The 15733-nt window shown below is 39.5% G+C and overlaps 1 protein-coding gene across 1 annotated transcript in view; it reads right to left on the reverse strand.

Moving 5' to 3' along the window:
- LOC136864044 (ATPase ASNA1 homolog) overlaps window positions 1–15733 on the reverse strand; it is a 199867-nt gene that overhangs the window by 15233 nt on the left and 168901 nt on the right. The window contains exon 6 of the mRNA XM_067140571.2: window positions 12235–12435. Within this exon, the coding sequence (XP_066996672.2) occupies window positions 12235–12435 (201 nt within the window). The remainder of the gene's footprint in view (window positions 1–12234; window positions 12436–15733) is intronic.

Here is a 15733-nt window from a genome sequence, read left to right on the forward strand (position 1 = left end):
CGCCATAAGACCTATCTGTGTCGGTGCGACGTAAAGCCCCTAGCAAAAAAAAAAAACTTTTTGGCTGCAGCCTTCATCAGTGGAGGATAGAATGATAATGGCCACTGCTGGAAAGTAGGAACTTTATGAGGTGAGAGAAGTGGTGGGACACAGAGACAAGAGAATGGAAAAAAGAAGCATTTACCGGTACCTAATGTTATGGCCAGGTGCTTCCCTGCACCTGAGCACCAACTGATGTCCCACTTCGGAATCTCTAAGGGCATGAGGGTGGGAAGTAGGGAGTAAATTGAGGACTTTAACAGTGAAACACATCAAACGTGGTTTGATGGTGCCTGGTGTGAATGGGGACAAGAAGATCTATGCTGGGGGATTTGCAGGTACTGCAGTGGGAATCTATATGTTTAACTAGAGTATTGCCAGTTAAGCCAATGTAGAAAGCTGGGAAGAATCTACACTGAAGCAGGCAGGTAATGTTGGATGAAGTACAGTCATGACAACTGCTTATCATAACCACTTTCACTTCTCCGTATGTATTTTCAGGTTCTCCTGCCCACCAGCCTCTCATATCTTCTCATGTTGTACTTCCCTTAATCCTAGAACTGGCAATGTTAATTCCTGTGGTGGCAGCCATATCTGGCAACTTTTACTTGTTAAAATAAAGTACAAAATATCTGCAAGATATGAAGTAAATCTATGAAGTTTTATATATCTATGTAAAGCTAATACACTGAGGATTGTCGTGGTGACACGAAATTACATAAATGTTTTGACTAGAAAAGTGCACAGTCTGTTCAAAAAGTGTAATTTTTAAATTCAAAATAATAAAATTTTCGATCATACATACACAAAATGCCTTTGCTGGCGAGATGTAGTGTTTACAGTTCACTATATCTTCTGGTATGGGCTATATCAAATTTGTTACTTTCATTGACCTGTCTTAGTCTCATCCTTGGCTTTGACAATATGAAAGTGACTGAGGTATGAGTGATGCTAGTAATACCATTCCTTATGCAGCCAGTCCCTGTTATGAATGGTGTGAAAATATCGCTCGTAGGGTCGGTTGGTCCATGCATTTCAGTGGGCTTGGCAGACTGATATGTAACAGCAATGGCTGGCTCCGTGAGGAAAGCAACAGGAAACTACCTCACTCCTCATTTCCCTAGTACGCCTCTTCAGTGACGCCTAGGCTATTTACGACAGCTGTTGGCGGAGCTGCAGAGGATCAAACCAGCCTTCGGGCTGAATACCCAACATACAACATACATACACAAAACTGGAACATGTCACAAACAGTCATATACAGATTGCCAATAATGTATCTATAATGCACTACCACAAGTTTTATCAATCTCAGAGGTATATTCTTGAAAATATTAAGGAAAAGGTATTGGCATGCAATCATTTGGAGTCCCGCACTTAGATCACGTTATAATAGGTTACCTTATGGGAGGTTCGTCAACACATTCACTTTCCGATATTTGATGCGAAGAAATAGCTGATAAAACATTCCAAATCTGACTGTCGCGTAGAGGCGCGCGGCTATGAGCTTGCATCCGGGAGATAGTAGGTTCGAATCCCACTATCGGCAGCCCTGAAAATGGTTTTCCGTGGTTTCCCATTTTCACACCAGGCAAATGCTGGGGCTGTACCTTAATTAAGGCCACGGCCGCTTCCCTCCAACTCCTAGGCCTTTCCCATCCCATCGTCGCCATAAGACCTATCTGTGTCGGTGCGACGTAAAGCCCCTAGCAAAAAAAAAAAAAAAAAAAATCTGACTGTGAATCAGTCGGTTCATTCTCAATAACCTCAAAGTCAGATGCGTCACTTTCATCTTCCAACAAATTTCGCCCTTCTTCATTACTAATTTTCCGTGATGAAGTGAAGATGCCATATTTATACACACTGTACTAAGAATGTATAATAAATCAAATAAAATATATACAGAAGTAAGTAACTCACACCAAATGGAAAACCACAAAATAAAATAAAATTGAATAGCAAAGCAGAACCCGTTTATAAAAATGGTGCTCAAACAGATAGTCTGAAATCTGCACTCATTTAGTTCTGTGAAATTGTCCCAAAGAGGTTGTAAACATGAATGAAACTGAACTCACAGCTGTTGTTGACATCGAGAACGGCAAAACGTAGACTGTCATGACATCTGTTGAAGAAATGAGGAAATTACAAGAAGAAATATAAACATGTCGAATATTCGACAGTGCGACTACAGCAGGGACCAAAATTGCTAGTTCTAGGATTAACCTCTTCCCTTTGGCCAACACCACTTTCCTCTATCATCTCTTGTTCCTTATTTTCTTTCCTTTTATTTTCTTTAGGGACACATTTTTTCTTCCACTGCTTATCCCATCTTCATCTTTTGGACGTCATTCCTGTCCGTTTTACACTTCAAAGCCTCCTATCCAGCTTCTGTCTTTTGCTGTTCCTCCCGACACACACTGATTTTTATCCATTTATTTCCATGTAATCCAATTCCAGAATGACTTTCAAATTCTGCCTACAACGAATTTCCTTCCGTGCTTTCGAACTCTCAAAATTACGATCCCATACACTCTTTCCGAATTCATATCTACATCTTGGCCTCTATTTTAAATTTTAAATTTCCTCTCCTACTTCCCCACCTGCCATACAAGAACCCATCCTCACTTTTTGCTACCAGACTTCCATAAACCTCACCAAACTCATCCCCTCACAAGAGACTGCCCTAATGCAGCACCACCTCACCTGTCTTCTCTCATTCTTCAGAATTTCACTCCTCATCTCAGTTGAAAACCTAGCATCCATTTCCACCATAATTCACAAGCGTTGTTTGGTGTTGGTAGCTAACGCTACTGAAACATTAAGACGTACATAATATTTGGTGAATGAAACAACCACGTTCTTTTCTACGGTTGTCTACATCTACAAGGGGCATTACGTTTCCATGAGATTGTCATATGGGCCTATAGTTCACTCTTATGAATAGTTTTAGCAGCGATTCTGACCACACCCCAATGTCTAATAGCACTCGTTATTACACGAAGATTTTTACCCAACACATTATGATAACTTAATCCAAATCATTTTAATTTTGACCACGCATTTTTAACCCTTATATTTAAAAAAACAAGATTTCACCCTCAACATGCACATATTATTCATACTAATCCTATCCATCGATGTCTTGGGTTTGGTACTCTGGTCCCCAAGTGTTGCTTATTGTTCAAGCATTTTATGAAGAGGATCCATTTCAGATTCAGGCATGAATTGTTTTTAAGAAATAATGTGATACAAAATTAATGTAGATGAACATACAGTACCAGTCAAAAGTTTAGGACCACATTAAGAAATCATGAAGTTCCATCTAGGACGTACAATTTTGCTACTAGACCTCTGTATTTTTTTTTTCCTGAGCTCTTGCATCTAATATGACATACATCGCCTGATTTCAGTGATTTACGCCAAGTTTTGTATAAGTTATACAATTTTAACTGTTGGAAGATCACATCAGAAAGTCAACATTTTTGGAAATATTTTGTACTGTATCCTCTAATTGGTTTCAAGTATCACCACCAAGATTCTTGTAGAGACTTAGCAATAGTTAGGGGTCATTTTAGTATAAATATAAAAATTCTGAAAAAATGCGGCACCCATTTTTGTGTGTTTTTTTTTTTTTTTTTTTTAACCAGCGCTAAAATAGTCAATTTTTCCTTGTTCTTGTCATAGGTCTCAGTGTGAGCTATCGGCATCGGAAATATGTTCTTGGATGCCATCCGCAGAGTACAAATGAAACTATCAGGGCAGATAAGTTTGACGCCGATAGCTCGTCCTGAGACCTTGGGCCTTACATGACAAAGGCAAAGAAAAATCAACAATTTTGGCCCTGGTTCGAAAAAAATAAAACACGCCAAAAAAAAAAAACGGTGCCGTAGATTTTTGGAACTTTTATATTTATACTAAAATGGCCCCCACCTATTCCTAAGTCTATAGAAAAATCTTGGTGGTGATACTTGCAATCAATTAGAGTGTACAGTACAGTATAGTACATTACCAAACTTTTTGATCTTTTGGTATGACCTTCCAAGAGTTAAAAACTCATAACTTCTACAGTACTTGGACTAACTCAATGAAATCAGGCGGCATATATATCCTATTAGATGTGAGAGGTTAGAAAGAAAATTACAGAGGTCTAGTGGCACAATTTTAGATTCTAGATGACTTTGCATGATTTCTTTACGTGATCCTAAACTTTTGACCGGTACTGTACTTCTAAAGTGATTTTAATGTGTGTATGTATGTTTTTTAAGTATCTTTGTACTCTAAATATAATGAACCACAGGTGTCAATACTATTAACATTTCAACAGTACAGTTTATATATATTAGATAAGGTCCTCAGACCAATGTTTTGTTTTAGGATTGAATAAGGCTGACGATGCCCAGTAAAAGAGGGGTGAAACATGTACCTTAAAATCTGGTAATTTCTATGGTTGATTTAACCATGCAATAGTGATTGTATTGAATACGTGGTGTAATGAAATACTCCTTGTATAAACTTAGTGATAAACCTGTGTAACGGACTCATCACATCACCGGCATCTACTGCAATGATACAAATATAAATGGTCCATTATTGGACATTATAAATTTTCCAGCTAACTCATTCCAGGTTGCCAGCGTTTCGCCCCTATGTGTTAGGTTGGGCTCATTTGGTACCTAGCACACCTACCAAGATGCTGGCTAGTGCATACCATGGAGGCCACTGTCTTGGTAGGTGTGCTAGGTACCAACTGATGAGCCCAACCTAGCACACAGGGGGCAAAATGCTGGCAACCAGGAATGAGTTGGCTGGAAAATTTATAATGTCCAATAATGGACCATTTATATTGGTATTATAAATTTACTCATTAAGGATTTCAAATTCCCTATGGGAATCAACATCTATATCACCTGATGGCCAAGCAGCCATCAATTTTTGGTAATGAGACAAAGTTTCTCATAGTGCATTGGCACTGCCGGTGGCTCTAAGTAGCCTACACAGTGGCCTCCATGGTATGCACTAGCCGGCATCTTGGTAGGTGTGCTAGGTACCAACTGACGAGCCCAACCTAGCACCTGGGGGTGAAACGCTGGCAACCAGGAATGAGTTAGCTGGAAAATTTATAACGTCCAATAACGGACCATTTATATTGGTATTATAAATTTACTCATTCGGGACAAATATTTCAAATTCCCTATGGGAATCAACATCTATATCACCTACTGCAATGGGAAATTCGCCGCACGCACATAATCTCCATTATTTCTGTTACTTCTATGGACTCACCGTTATTACGGCAATACGCCAAATTTCTCTCTGCAACTGGTATTGAATCACTTCATTGCCAGTATTTATTGAAAATCCAAATACCCTGTTCGCTTTCCAGCTCTATTCATGTTCGCCGTCTTCTGTCAACTTACTGCCTTCAAGCCTGCTCACACTCCTGATGATGTCACCCGATATTGTTCTGTTTACTAGCGCACGCTCTCGCAACATCTAGAATGTGCTCGACTTGCCTCTCCTAATTCTCCCCCATTACACTCCTATATAAACCAAGCCTTCCTCCAATTCAATTGAGCTGGACCTTAGCCTGTGTAGAGGGTGGAATGTGGAATATAGTCTTCATTATTATGGAGCCATGCATTTTGACTGCCTTTCCTGCTCTAGTGCAATGAACTTGGAGATGAGGTATGGCGAACATTTTTATTTATCCTTTTAAATTTGGAATCTCAGGAGGAACAAATTTCCTTTTAAAAATTTTAATCGGGGGAGCATGCCATTTCTGAGCCAAGACTTCATCCCTTTTCTATCTACGGACAATAGTAAATTATGAACTTAGTGGCAACTTTCCTTTTGAGCTGTGCGTGTTCAATTCCTAGTGCCTTGTGAGTCCCCTACATGGCTTACGTATGTACAGTGCTTCGGATCTATGTTCCTATAATGCGAGGTTGAATGAGACTGTCTTTGAGCAGCCCCGTTGGATGACTGTGATTTCTGCTGGGTCAGTGAACTTCTAAACATGATCTTACATGCTGATAGACTGTCGATAGATGCAGTTCTTTACTAATCTCATTTTTAGGTGTGATTATTTAGTGGACTTCACCTCTGTAGACCTTTTTGGTGTTGTAATGCGTGTTTTTGTTGAGATTGTAATTCTGTAAAATATTGTATCTACTGCTTAGTTTATCAACTTCTTATTATGTAGGCATATCTTTTCGTTTCCTCCCCTTCTCCCTTTCCTTCCCTGGTCTTTTCATTCTTGTATGCTCTCATAATGAAACAAATGAAACACAATGGGGTTTATGGTTGGGAAAAAACTGTATGTGTATAGGTCAGTGGTGTCAGAGAAAAATTGTAAGATTTTTGGTTTTGTTTCTCTTGAATGCATTTGTCATCAAATTTTTATTGTGGTTTTCTCTTACCCTGAAATCTTAACCTATTGTGTTCCTCACTTGATTCGACATACTCTGCTATTCTGATCCTCACACGTGTTGCTTCCACTGCGCTATTCTTAACATAGTGCAAGTCTGCAATCTGTATTATTATTCAAATCATCTTTATTATCACGGCCTTGTATTACCTTTTTATCGTAACAGGATAATTAAGCAATACTGGGATCTATATGAACATATGAACCTCCAAGCCTTACTTTACACCTGTAAAGTATGCGATGAGCTTGCTACTCTTGCAGGGTACCCAATGAGCAACCAGAAGTCGACGACCTGAGGAAGAAAAGAGTACTACATCACCGGAAAGTGGAAGCAATGCAGGCCAGAGCGAAGACTGATTCCAGTATCGTAGTCATCTCAGTTCACTTGCAACAGGCCCTCCCTGTTCGAAAACTTACTGTAGGTCCAGCTTTATACAAGAGAAAAATATGGATGTAAAATGTGGGTATACATGACTGTGGAACAGGCATTGGACACATGTACATGCGGAATGAGGATGTCGCAAAATGCGGCAGTGATGAGATATGCAGCTGTATATTAAAGTTTCTCCAGACAAACAGCTGTACTTCCAAAATAATATGCTATTCAGATAACTGTTTCGGAAAAAATAAGAATTGGACGTTATGTGTATGTGGTTGTCACTGATACGTGGTGACAAATTCACAGAAATGGAACACAGACTTTTGATTAGTGGTCACACACAACTGCCATCTGATAGAGATTTTGAATCCATTGTGAAATACCAAAGGTATCATGCAAGCCAAGTTTTCTCGCCCACTGAGTGGGTTGATATTGTAAAGAAAAGCAAAGAAATTTGCCATGACTGTCATGAAACAAGATGATTTCCTAGAGTTCAGCAAAGTGTCAGCATAACAAACATAACAAAAAAGAAATACAGCAACAGATAGACATCCTATTAACTTTTCAGAAGCTACAGTGTTCAAAGTTTTAGCCTCAAATCTATTCAATTTTCTTGAAGCACACTGTTCATGGAGTCTTCCGTGAAATTAATGTCAAGAAGCGTGGCCAGCCTACACAGACTGGATTATGGCCTTAACACCAAAATATCGTAGGCCCATTCATCTACAGCAAAAGAAACTGTGTGATGTCATGGACCTGCTTCCCTACATACCTGCAGTGCATCATAGAAGCAGGCTGAAGAACCTGAATTAATTTATGGCAGTTTCTTAGATGATGGCGAGAGCAACGTGATTGGTGATCATTGCTATTGGGTTTACGTCGCACTGACACAGATAGGTCTTATGGCGACGATGGGACAGGGAAGGGCTAGGAGTGGGAAGGAAGCGGCCGTGGCCTTAATTAAGGTACAGCCCCAGCATTTGCCTGGTGTGAAAATGGGAAACCACGGAAAACCATTTTCAGGGCTGCCGACAGTGGGGTTCGAACCTACTATCTCCCGAATACTGGATACTGGCCGCACTTAAGCGACTGCAGCTATCGAGCTCGGTGATTGGTGATCAGTAAAGCCAAATGTTGGCACTGAAACTTTGGTGATATACAATGGTAAGCCACAAAATTATATGTATTCCTTGTACTTAATATATTTTTCACTATGTGCGGTAGTTAAAAATGTTCTATTTCATGGGACAAGAATACCTTAATGTATGCAGTACTTTATAATGAAATAAACATAACTCTTAAGTCCATCACCTGATTTATGGAATTGTTTGAACCTTCATATGTTTCTCCTGTAAAATGTCCTCAATGTGGCTTACCATTATCTAGTCCTGAGCGCCTAAACTGATATCGTAAAGATTTTTATATTTTTAGTTTTCCCGTTTCGTATTTTCTTAATCTTAATGCACTGGCCGCAATTAATCTTATGAAGGAAGTGCCTATTGTACATTAGTACTTAAATCATTCCTTGCTTGGATTGCTATTTCTCCTTTTTTCTTGTATTTGTTTGGAAAGATGTTGCATGTTCACTTGTTTAACTTTTGGGAAATAATTTATTACAGCCAGAGTTAACTCTTGTTCTCTTCAAAAAATTTCATGTCTCAGTCCTATTATAATCTTACTCTATGTACTGTATCTTGTTAAGTTGTTCAAGATCCTTCCCAGTTCCTTTAAATTTATCTTACTAGTTTGCACTAAGGAAGAAAGTGAATCACTGCACAAAAAACAACCTCTTCTTCTCTCTCTCTTTAACCCTCCAGTGCTCGCACGGTGTAATAAATTACCCCAACCTTTGCAAAACTGCTGCAGATTTTTTTTTCTGTCACGGACTGTACACTGGGCTATTGTGTATCTTCCAAGAAAACTGTGTGGCGCCCCCTGACGTGTCTGTCATAAATCTTCGTGCGTCAGTACATTTCTGGCAGTGACGCAAAATTGACTGGAGTAACATATTGCCCCACGCGAACACTGGCAGAAGTAAATTGGCAAACTCATGTTTTGTTAATTTTCAATCTTGCATGTGTGTTTATTGTGAGAACGACTAGTTATACTTTAGACGGTAAACATGAGTTGTGATATAGCCAAGAACATTAGCAAGGACCAGGAACAAAATTCGTCAACTCCTTTCTGAATTATGTGACAAAGAATTAGTGGATTCAGAAGACAATGGTGAAGAGGACAACACAGAAACATCAGAGCATGATTCACTCTCAGAACAGGATGATAGTGACTTAACTGAAGAGGACTGTGCTAATACATCACGGAGTGAAAATGACAATGCTTCAAACAGGCCCTGCCAAAACTACATATATGGACGGGATAGTGCGACTAAATGGAGCACAGTAATGCCTCCTAAAAACACTCGTACTCATGCTCACAACAAAGTTTCATCGTACTTGCCTGGTTCTAGGCTGAAAACATGTGGCGTTATGGATCCGGTGACGTCGTTTAATTTTTTTATTGTTGAAAGCATTATACGAATAATAGTTTCTTCTACGAGTGGCAAGTTTATATTTTGTGGTGACAGCACTCTTGTGGCATACACGCCGAAGAAAAACAAGGCGGTGTTACTGCTAACAACAACGTTTCACGATAACCAAATAGATGAGAGCACTGAGGGTCAAATGAAGCCGATTATAAACACTTTCAACAACGTGGACACGGTGGATGGATTGCCTGCTTTGAAGTTGGAAGAAACATGAATCGTTGGCAATTGAAAATATTTTTTCACTTTCTGAACATTGATGGTATTTATAGCTATGTTGTTTATGTTGGAAACAACCTTGAAGTTATGCAAGATTTCTATTTTCTGTATGGTGTATAAAATTAATGGCAATAATGGGAGTTATATTGTGTTTTTTATTCATTTGTAGGGCCCTTAGTCAGGTGAGTCATGAAAAGAGCATAATTTAATTTTTAAGTTACAGTAAATATACACGAAAGAATGGGGTAATATTTTACCCAGTGCGAGCACTGGTGCGACAAAACTCTGCGCGAGTACTGGAGGGTTAAATGATCCACAGAATTTCTTTCCCCTGCCTATGTGCTCCCTGTATCTACTCTCCACCAATTTGGGTTAATGAATTAGAAGCTTATTAATGACTATAAAAATACTAAAGTATCTTCCTCACTATCATAGCCGGCCTAATCATTCCAACCCTTCCTCAACACAGTTATAGAGGAAATATTTATTCATCTGAAACATACATATATATATATATATATATATATATATATATATATCCTACCTTTTCCCTTTTCACACAAATTTAAGAATGCTTCATAATCTCCTACTACTTTTTTTTCTCCCTTTATCAAATGCTCATTCCTAATGCATGAAGTCTCATCCTGTTGGTTCATTTGACCATTTCCCCCTCCTTCCCTCAATAAGCCCCACAGATTTCGATAACTCTCCCATTCAATTCCATTTACACTGCCGGAAAAAAAAACAAAAAAACATGCAACTTCCTCACGGACTATGTTCAGTGGCACCAGGGTATAATATGTGCATATTGAGGAATTGTTGTATTAGTGATTCGTCATGGACATCGGTGATCAGGTGGCGCTCAGGAGGCCTGTCCATGTGCATTCTGTTTTGACTCTGCAGGTAGTAACTGTGCTGAGGTTAGAGGTGAACAGTGTTTGCAACATTCATTCAAGGGTACAACCATGCCCCGCCGATGAGTACATGCTCCTACTGAACTGCAGTCATATAAACGGGGTCGCATTATGGGCCTGTGGGAAGCTGGATACATGTATCGACGAATTGCTGCACACGTTGGGCACAATGTATCAGTGGTGTGTTGCTGCTTTCAGCAGTGGTCTGTGGAACATTCCCACATCCATAGAGCAGGCTCCGGACGTCCGCATAGTATAGACGCATGTCAAGATTGACGCATTGTGCAAGCAGTGGTGGCAAACTGAACATCCCGGAAAAAAATCCGGTCACATGTTGCACCTGCAGAGTCACCAAGAACCATTGGGAACCATCTCCTTGCAGCAAGATTACAATCACCTGTGCCTCTGGCCAGGTTACCACTCACACCACGACACTGCCAAGCACGGCTACTCTCGTATTGTGCAGTCGACTGGAGAGGGGAATGGCACTCTGTCATCTTCATAGATAAGGGTAGGTTCTGTCTGTAAGCAAGTGATGGACGTACATGTGTATGGCGTAGACCTGATTAGTGGCTTATTCCAGAGTGCATTCACCCATGACACCCAGGTCCCACCCCAGGCTTCGTTGTGTAGGGGGCCATCAGTTATAACTCACAGTCACAGTTGGTATTTCTGCAGGTTAACGTAACCAGTGATCGCTACATTGCACAGGTTGTTGTCCCCATGATACTGCCATTTCTTTGACAAGGAGATGATGTGCTTTCAGCAGGATAGTTCACGTTCACATACAGCTGCTGCAACACAACGTGCTCTATATGGCGGCTGGCAAGATCAACGGATCTCTCGCCAGCTGAACACATATGGGACAAGATGAAGCGGGAACTTACGCGTTCTCCAAATCCTGCAAGAACTATTGTCAAATTGCATCAAAAGATGCTTGGAAAAATCTATCGCACGATGCCAATAAGCACCTTTATGATTGTTTGCATGCCTGAATACACGCCTGCATTGCCGCCAGAGGGGGTACAGTGTAGTATTGATGCGACTGTTTGGGCACCCCTTACTGTGACGTGTGTTTCCTTTGGTCTGAATTTGTAATCATATACTCTTGCAATGATGAACTACCTGTCACATCGCTTGTGGATAAAATGATTTTGTCCTTGAGGATGTTGCATGTTTTTTTCCCAGCAGTATAGTTTCCCAAATCATTTCCAAGGATTCATCGATTGGACATACGACTTCTTTTAATCCCATAACTCCAAGGCTTGCTTATGGAGTATGTTGCTGGTCTTGCTTACACACGGCCCCAGGGAGTTGTTAACTCTGATGGATTGGGTAGCCACAACTGTCTGAACACAAGAAGGACCAGACTTGGAATACGTCCAAGATGCCCACACTCATTCCAAAGTAACCAGTACCGTAACTCACAGAACCACCGTGCATGGTTCACAAACTAAAATGTAAGTGAACTCAATAGTGATATCTTTGAAGAGTTCTGTATCACCACCACCACCACGGAATAAAACTTACTGCCATACTGCGGATAATCCAATTTAGAAATGTTAATGTACATATCCAGCAGTACGTATATGGCTGACCAGCACTAGCCAATGAAAATTCCTTCAGATGTGATATCACACTTTTTTCTGCTAGTATTTTAAGCCCTATACTTGGCTTTTATACAGGGTAATTATGAAAAACTATTAATACAAACCTGATCCAAATACTTCTCTTGTAGCGCATGCCTTGCAGCACACATCTTACAAGGCTTCTCTCCAGCTACGGGAAAGAGTAATTGATTCACAATGATATTGTGAGTATCAATGCCACATTTCGTCAATTCTTGAACTAGTCTTTCTGTCTCATAGAGTGACAGAAACTCTGCAATGCATACACAAACAAATGTTGTCTGCTCCTGCAACAAAAATAAAAATAATTGATAAATATCAATTTTCAGGAATGATAATCAAGATAGTAAGATAGTAGAAAGATCAGTCAAGTAACTTAAATCAAATTTGGCTCATGAGCCCATACAAGGATTTTCAGTCTGGACCCTGAAGCCTTAGGAATGTGTTGTCACAACAATGAAATTCTGAACTATTGTAAAGATATTTAAATTCATAGTAAGGAACAATAATTAATTTTAAATAAGGTTACTGACAGTATGGTCTCATTCTTACTAGTAACAGGCTTGCATAATTCTTTAATTTAACGCATTAAACTGGTTAAGAATGAGGTGCTATGTCTGTATAACACCCTCCATAAAAGAAATTATGGCACTGGAATGTTAACATATAAATTATGCACAGTAAGTTTTCCACCTATTCAATACTAAGATGTATTTACAATATTTACATGTTAGGCGAGACTAATATACTGGCCGTAAGCGAAGACTGCTCCCCATACTAACAAAGAATTCAACCTCAGCTTAATAGGAGTTGTGCACTTGTGTGAGTAGGATGCATAGACTAAATGCATGCAGTTATTATTAAGTGCACTATTATAACAAATTGTCATGAAGGTTAAAGGACTTTCTTTATATAATGCCTCTTATGGGACCAGCCTCAAACTTCCTTTTAAACAAATCACACTCGTCGATAACACAAATAGTCCTCAAATGAATTATATGAATGGCATACTTCAAGAGGGTAATGACCCCAAAGAGAAATGGAAAAAGCTGTATTCATATATCAGGAATCAAAAAGGAAAAAGAATCCAAATTCCTACAATGGTGGGAGAAGGGGGTGAACACTATTTAACAGATACTGAGAAACCAAACCTATTTAGTAGGGAATTCAGAGATTCAGTAGAAAGTAGAAGAAAATATGTGGAGGCAAAGAATTTGGCCAAGAAATTAGTGGAGGAAGAAATGAGAAAAAGCTGGGCATTATTCACACAGAAATTGAGAGATGATATGCAGGGCAGCAAGAAATTACTGTATGGTATCTTAAGAAACAAAAAGAGAGATGAAGTAAACACCAGATTTGTGCCAATCAATCAATCAATCAATCAATCAATCAATCAATCAATCAATCAATCAATAAATAAATACTGATCTGCATTTAGGGCAGTCGCCCAGGTGGCAGATTCCCTATTTGTTGTTTTCCTAGCCTTTTCCTAAATGATTTCAAAGAAATTGGAAATTTATTGAACATCTCTCTTGGTAAGTTATTCCAATCCCTAACTCCCCTTCCTATAAATGAATATTTGCCCCAGTTTGTCCTCTTGAATTCCAACTTTATCTTCATATTGTGATCTTTCCTACTTTTATAAACGCCATTCAAACTTATTCGTCTAGTAATGGTGAAGGATGAAGGTGGCATAATATTAACAAAGCCTGAAGAAATAAGAAATAGATGGAGAGAATATTTTCAGAAGCTGCTGAACATAAGAACTGATGACAGTCATTCAATGGACGACCAGGAAAGGCAATTAGTTGATGAAGAAATGGATAAAGAAATTACAATGAATGAAATTGAAATGGCAGTAAGAAAGATGAAGAATGGAAAAACTGCTGGAATAGATGAAATTTCAGTGGAGATGATACGGGCAGCTGGAGCTGTAGGCCTGCAGTGGACATATTGGGTTCTCAGGAATGTCTGGCAGAATAAGGAGGTCCCAGAGGATTGGCAAAAAGGAATAACCATCCCAATTTTCAAGAAAGGAGATAAGAAAGTTTTGAAGAACTACAGGGGAATTACACTAATATCCCATGTTGCTAAGATAATGGAAAGGATACTGGAAAGTAGAATAAGGTTGAGGGTTGAGGATCAGATACAAGAAAATCAGTTTGGTTTCAGAAGTGGAAGGTCAACAATAGAGCCCATTTTCATTATGAGACAACTAATGGAAAAGCAATGGGAGTATGGGAATGATATGGTGATGACTTTCATTGACATTGAAAAGGCATATGACAGTGTCCCCAGGACTAAAGTTTGGGACAGTCTGGTGCAAAAAGGAATTGGACAGGGATTAATAAAAGTGATCATGGCATTGTATAAGGAGTGTTGTAGTTGCATGCAAACACAAGTTGGCAGGACAAGTTGGTTCAAAATAACTAGTGGGCTGAGATAGGGAAGTGTTCTATCACCAATCCTGTTTACAATAGTAATGGATAACATCATGAGAACAGTAAAAGCAGCATATGGAGGAAGAGAAATGAACATGATGTTATTTGCAGATGATATTGTGATATGGGGAGAAGACGACAGGAAGGTTCAAGAACAGTTGAATGTGGTGAATGGGAAGATCGAAGAATGTGGATTGAAAATAAGTGTAGAAAAGAGTAAAACTCTTGTTATGACTAGAGGGGAGAAAGAAGGGAAAGGTCAGATTAGACTTGCAGACAAGCCCCTCGAATTAGTGGAAACATTCAAATACCTGGGGAGTGAATTAATGGAGAATGCTCGACTGGATGCTGAGATTAATAAGAGGATTCAAGCTGGAAGTTGTTTCTATCATAGTGTAAGAAACACGTTATGGCACAAAGATGTGCCAATGGCAGCAAAGGATACTAGTACAAGATGTATTACGTACCCATAACAACTTATGGAGCAGAAACTTGGACAATGACAAAGAAGGATGAGCGTCTAATACAGGCAGCCAAAATGAAGTTCTTGAGGAGTATGATACAGAAGAGTAGAAGAGACAGAATAAGGAATGAGAAAATCCGGGAAGAAATTGGAGTGGAAAAAATTAATGATATAATAGAGAAGAGCCGACTAAGATGGTTTGGACACACAAAGCGAATGAGTGATGAAAGAATGCCAAAAAAGGTGATGGAAATGCAAATCCAAGGAAGGAGAGGCCGTGGACGACCACGATTGAGATGGAAGGATACAATCCAATGCAGTATTATAGAAAATAACCTGGACTGGGACACAGTGTTGGAGGAGGAGTGGTGGAAAGACCGAAGAAAGTGGAGAGGAACCATATTTGCCCCTACCCGGCTACAGCTGGATAAAGGGAAATGATGATGATGATGATGATGATGATGATGATGATGATGATGATGAGTAGATGATTGTCAGGAGTTGGAAACCGAAACAGAAGACAGAGACGGAGAGACACATAGGGAAACAAGAAGCTTCTCATTCACAAATGAAGATATTTTCAGAGAAATCCAACTGCTTCAGCAAGGAAAAGCAGCAGGAAGTGATCAAATTACTCGGGAGGTGTTAAGGACAATGGGGTGGTACACAGTGCCTTATTTA

This window comes from Anabrus simplex, chromosome 2 (genome assembly GCF_040414725.1).
Source record: "Anabrus simplex isolate iqAnaSimp1 chromosome 2, ASM4041472v1, whole genome shotgun sequence".
Lineage (NCBI taxonomy): Eukaryota > Metazoa > Arthropoda > Insecta > Orthoptera > Tettigoniidae > Anabrus > Anabrus simplex.